The sequence below is a fragment of the Gadus morhua genome, chromosome 13, assembly GCF_902167405.1.
Source record: "Gadus morhua chromosome 13, gadMor3.0, whole genome shotgun sequence".
In the NCBI taxonomy this organism is placed as follows: domain Eukaryota; kingdom Metazoa; phylum Chordata; class Actinopteri; order Gadiformes; family Gadidae; genus Gadus; species Gadus morhua.
In genome coordinates this window covers 20,816,887-20,822,886 of record NC_044060.1, presented here as the reverse complement: position 1 = coordinate 20,822,886, position 6,000 = coordinate 20,816,887, and the positions used below count along the sequence as shown (strand labels likewise).

The 6,000-nt window shown below is 42.8% G+C and overlaps 1 protein-coding gene across 1 annotated transcript in view; it reads left to right on the top strand.

Moving 5' to 3' along the window:
• Positions 1–876: 876 nt before the first annotated feature.
• Positions 877–6,000, top strand: part of pdzrn3b (PDZ domain containing RING finger 3b) — an 80,090-nt gene continuing 74,966 nt past the window's right edge. Inside the window, exons 1-2 of the mRNA XM_030375009.1 lie at positions 877–1,590; positions 5,565–5,651. Coding sequence (XP_030230869.1) covers positions 877–1,590; positions 5,565–5,651 — 801 coding nt within the window. The remainder of the gene's footprint in view (positions 1,591–5,564; positions 5,652–6,000) is intronic.

The window sequence follows — 6,000 nt, the reverse complement described above, 5'->3', positions numbered from 1 at the left end:
TCCAAAGAGTCGCTGTTTGTATGAAAGCCTTCACTTCACTTAACTGCTGCTTAGATCAACTGATCTATGTTTGATTTAGGAATTAAATAAAAAACAAATATGGATTTTATAATGACGTTCTGAGAATTATTAAACCGGTTTTCTTAACAGATGCTCAAAACAAACAGCTCTATCACTTCAAATTGTATCTTAACTTTTGATCTCTGATAATCCACAGTGGAGCGTCTAAATATCTCTTCATCTATTGTGCGAATATTTCCACTAATTCACTCTGCGTGTCTGTATCTCGACATCATTGCAAATGAGAGAAACCTAAACGATGTTCGAGGCTTGAATACAAGTTAGAATGATTGAACGAACGAATGACATGCATGGATTGGATGATATAAAACGTAAATATTCAAAGGCATCACTATTTGAGGAATATATTTGACTTTAAGCCTGGCCAAGTTAATTCGTTGTGGGCTACTTGTTTAAAATTCCACATTACGCATTCACCTTCAGGATTTATCTATTGGTTTGGCTCGAGATATGATGTATTTCATTTATTGTAGCCTTATACGCCTGGTAAAAAAAACTTCATATCCTATGAGAATGGGCTGCGGCCGAAGTCAAAACCCACGGTTCAACGTCATCCAGAGCGCGCAGCTGATCCAGTACTTACGGTAGAGAATTCTTCCACTGCCCCCAACCCCCCAGCTCTCCTCTAGGAAGTCTTCTGCTGGTCAATTAGTTTGGCTTTAGACACTACAGTGAGCACAGATCTTGCAGTCACTAGTACGTACGCGCTTCACCAATGAAAAGTTAAAAATACTCCAGGTCCTACCGCTGTTTGTGGGAAACACCTACCGTTGGATTTTTTTGGGAAAAAGGAAAATGGGATTTGAGTTGGACCGGTTTAAAGGGGCGGTGGACCCGGATTTCAAATGCAACCTGTGCAACAAAGTTCTGGAAGACCCGCTCACCACTCCGTGCGGTCACGTCTTCTGCGCCGGCTGCGTTCTTCCCTGGGTCGTCCAGCAGAGCAGCTGCCCCGTGAAGTGTCAGAGAATCTCCACTAAAGAGCTCAACCACGTATTGCCACTGAAGAACTTGATTCTGAAGCTGGACATTAAGTGTGACAACCATGCAAGGGGCTGCGGAAAAGTTGTGAAGCTGCAACATCTGGCTGAGCACACCGAGATGTGCGATTACTCGCCGGCCAAATGCAGGAATAAAGGATGCAACGAGTTCCTCATCCTGAGGGACATGGATGCCCATATGCGTGATACGTGTGATCACAGACCGGTGGGGATATGCGAGAATGGATGTGGATTAATGCTCTCTCATAAAGAGCAGACGCTTAACAACCATTGTTGTTTGCGAGCCCTGAAGGCGTTCAACAGTGCGCTCCACGGGAAAGTCATCAGCCTGGATAAGGAGTTGAAAAAGCAATCGTTAAAGTCCAACACGAGAGAGAAGTCTCTGCTCGCTCAACTTTCCGCGGTTCATACAGAGCTGCAGATGACAGCGTTGAAATATCAGAAGAAATTTACCGAGTACAGTACGAGGATTGAGGCGCTCACCAGGAGCCTCGCTTTCCCATTCAAGGTAAGCGGCCAAAGTTGCAACAAGCGTCTCTTGGCTAGGGGGGTGCGGGGGGGTTGTTTTCCCCCAGTCCACCCACATTTCTGCTGCCATTTGTTTACCTTGAGCTGACTAAATTTTTTTAATTAGTTTTTAATGTTGTAAGCTTCAGTTTATATCGGTTCCACGTGTTATTTTGTTTATGTATTACTTTATGCAATAGTCCTTCATCACGTGAATTTTTTTTTTTTTTCAAACGGATCCTGCAGTTAAGTTTACAAGCGCTCAAATAACTTTTGGAGGGGCCAAAAGTTAGTTTCCTCCTTGCTGTGACACGGACGTCAGCTGCGCTCATGGCCAGCTGGCAGTCGGGGGGAGGGGCACATATTTACTGCATTTCTGTACACACCAGGGTACAGTTCCCAATTTAATAGCTTTGTTAATTAGTGAGATTCATCATTTTGTCCTTAATTTTGAGATGATTTCCCCTTCCCAGTATGGCTACGTTTCGTATCAACTGATATCTTCAAGTATACATTTTGAATTATGTTTTGCTGATTTAAATGCATGATTCCGTTACTAATCGATTCTACATAAAATATGCTGAAACTTTTAGATCGGGTGATTGATTTGACCATTAGAGCTGAACATGTTATGATGCAGTTTGCCTATCAAGATATGCAAACCCACACCCTCTGAAAACATAACCTAGCCTTTTTTTTAAGATTTTGGAGCTTCATGTATTTTTTTTTAATCAAGTAGGCCTATCATTATACATTTACCTTTCTATGATGATACTAACAATAATTCAGATTCAACCCTTGCCTTTATCTGTTGCATTATATCTTCAATGCAGTTGCAGTGAATGTAGAATGAGAGATAAAACATGACTTGCAATGTTAAATAGACTTTGGCAACAAAGTAATCCACAGTCTAATGTAAGTGAAAGGATGGTTGGTGAACCATGAACAAGGAAAAGGAAGGAAGATGGTGTGTTTTCTTTGAATGCAGTCAAGCAGCGGACCACTCTGGGGAAAACCGGTGTGCACATGTGACACAGAGTACACAGAATGACACAAGTGGAATTAACTGTTGGAGCCAGGCGACATCCAGACTGCCGCTTCCCTCTTTAAAACTCTCCGCCTCGCTTCATGCTTTTACAGCTGATCCCTGCCTAGTGATTTAACAATTGTCCTTCATGGCTACCTATGGGTTCCTATTCCGAGTAATGTCAGCTAGCTCGCCCCCCCTCCTCCCTCACACACACACACACACTCTCTCACTCACTCACACTCACACTCACACACACACACACAAGCAGTTTAATGAAGAAAACAGAGACCTTGACACTTTCGTGTCCAATTATAGTTGAAGTGTTTCTGTTTTATTTTCAATATGTGCTCTGTAGTCGTCCTGTTTTTAATGGTTGAGCTCCTGTAGTGGCCAGAGTGAATCCAAAGGAGACAGGGCAACACGAGAATGGTGGTAGTGGAAGTAAGTAACAAAGGAGTGGGTTCTTCATGGATGTTCCCTGCTCCGCTAAAACAAACAGAACATGGTTTTCATTTCAGATCAGAGCAGGGGGTAAGAGCATGAACATCAGGCAATAAGAAGAAGTGACTCATGTTTCTTTGGTTTAGGTAAATTCTGTTAAACAAAGAGATTAATTCTACCAAGGTATTTTTTATTTCGAACCAACTCCCAGCTGAGATGGAAGGTTCTGGATGCTGACTTATTTTGAATCATGAGACATGAGAAAAGGATCTTCTTCATGCTGACATTTTCTTTTACAAATTGTGGTCTTAATCTGATTACGATAATCATGGATGCTTTTCAATCCATTTTCTTTCCCAACACATCGAGAGAATTTAAACGCTCAGTCTTGCCACAAAACCCTAATTTATCTCTTGCATGTGGGCTTGCAGTATGATGGGATGGGATTTATGTGTTCATGTGGCTTCTATCATAACAGTAGTAAAAAAATAGATGAACTACTTGCCAATTTTCAATGTCAGCTATCATTACAAAAGGCCACTTTAAATAAACAAATAAAGTGGCAGGCATATTCTAATCGTACACCATGCCTTAATGTGGAAACAACACATTATGACGCATATCATGACCCATTCCAAGGAAATATTCAATATATGTCAACATTAAAACGGAAACATTGTTAATCAAGCATTGAGATTATATATTCGTACCGAGTTGAGTATTTCTATGTCTTCACATCCTATTATCTATACATGTATTTTATTTTTAACCTCAGTTTATATAAAACATTGAATTGACTAGTCTCCATGTAGGTTTCTGAGTTTGCAAAAGCAAAAAACAGCCCAAAATGTTTCCAGTCATTCATCTTCGGGACGCTATAATTAGTCAGTGTTTTAAAAGCCAAACACAGGGAAGCAGTATAATGGCTGCAAGAGTAGGAAAGTGTGACTGTGGGTGAAGCGAGGTTGTCTCGTCACAGTCTTTCCATCGTCCGGCAGGCTGCCCTGCTCATCTCTCTGTCTGTCTCTGTCTCTGTCTCTGTCTCAGTCTGTTGCCTTAGTCTACAGGTTGGTATACCTGTCGCCTCTCTTTGCCTTTCTTCTGTCTCTCTCTCTCTCTCTCTCCCTCTCTGTGGAGTCTTGGCAGCAATTAAACATTTCCCTCTGTAACCACAACATGACCACATAACAAACCTTGTGTCTTTACCCACACTGATCCAACATCCCCCCCCCCCCGCGTCCCACTGATGATGTTCAGTTCATTTGCACTGGGAAGGGATTAAGGGGGGGGGGGGGGGGGGGGGGGGGGGCATTTTGTGGAGAGTGTTCACAGATGTACCAAAAAAGCTCATTTATTACCCTGCACTCGCTTAATCATATAGGCAGAGAGCGCATTGGGGACCCTTATAAACCACACTCATTTGTTTTGACTGTTAGAGCATGCATTACAAGGCGCCGTTTTTTGTTTTCATCTCTTCAAACGCTCCAAAGAATTGCCATTTTAGACGAAGTCATCCGTTTGTTGAATGCCGTAACTAGTACTTTGCGTCACATAATAGCAGTCATCCTAGTCACTTTCAGGCCCTTGTCACATTTCATACGTAGAACCTATGATCAATGGAAATGCCATCGCGCCGCAATTTCATGCTCTGCTTGCCGTCATGTGGGAACATGTGCTGCCGGTGTTACGGTGTCTTGACAGAGAACAGCTCGTGCTGCTACCCGGCCTGTATGGCACTCTGAAGTGCACTGTATAAGCCAATAATATCTGGTTTATATTTAGCTTCTACCGTACGTACCCGGCATACCGAAATGGCAGCTTAAATTATGTTCCCCAAAATTACCTGCCACCAAAGTCCCCTCAGTAAAAGCTGAGTGCGCTAGTTTGACTTCAGTCACATCTCTCCAGTGGAGCAGTGGCCGTGTTTATGTGTAATGGCCAATGGGTCGTGAGATGGGGAGGGTTAGGGTTAGTTTTATTATCTTATAAGGTCTTTCTTGGGTCTTATTATCCCTTACCTTGTATCAGTCACCAACTGGTTCCTTCTCGCTACGTGGGCTTAGCCGGTCACAGTGACGGTCTACGGTTCGATGGTTGGAATCAGTCAGACAGAAATCTGTTTGCCTAGCATCCCCCCAATCTTTCACTAAAATGTGGTACACCTTAATCCTGCTGCTTTGTTTGTGAAGAAGACTTTCCTGTAACATTTGATATATTTTTTAATAAGATAACAAGCACTTCATCAATCCCAGACAGAAATATTTTTGTTATGTCTGAGATGTCCCACAAGTCCCATCCGATGAAAAAACATAAATCTTAAGATGTATTTTCTTTATTGTTGTCGTTCTGTCTTCAAGCACACCTGGACCTCCATTTCCTCCTGTTTATATTTTCCATTTCAGTTGATCATCTACCAAGTAAACAAAACAAACACTATGTCCACAGTGTCTTGTGCATCTCTCCAGTAAAGGACCTTCTTCCCATTTCTCTCTGTCCGTTCGCAGGAAGGTGAAACGGATAGCTTGACTGTAGTGCTTCACCGGGAGAGCGGATCTTTGGGTTTCAACATCGTAGGAGGAAGACCCAGTGGGGTGAGTTTTGAAAGCCAGTGAATCTCTCCTGGAAGCCACGTCTCGCGGCTGAGCGGCCAAGTGTCGTATGGCAAGCCTGGAATGAATAGCGCATACCTCACGTACCGCAAACTTTCTCCCTTTACTAATGTGGCGCAGAGAGCGGCTCCATGTACAGGCTACTTGGAGAGATAGCCAGCATCTATCAGGGTTTATTGTGTTGGTATTCTGGCTTGCTGGTCTTGGCACCGCACATGAAACGACTATAATTACTTTTATGAGATTGAGATCTGGAATTATGGCTTGGACCACAGTTGTTTTGTCTCTAATTGTCTGGGTTTATGTTTTGATTGAAGGGAACAGGGTCTTT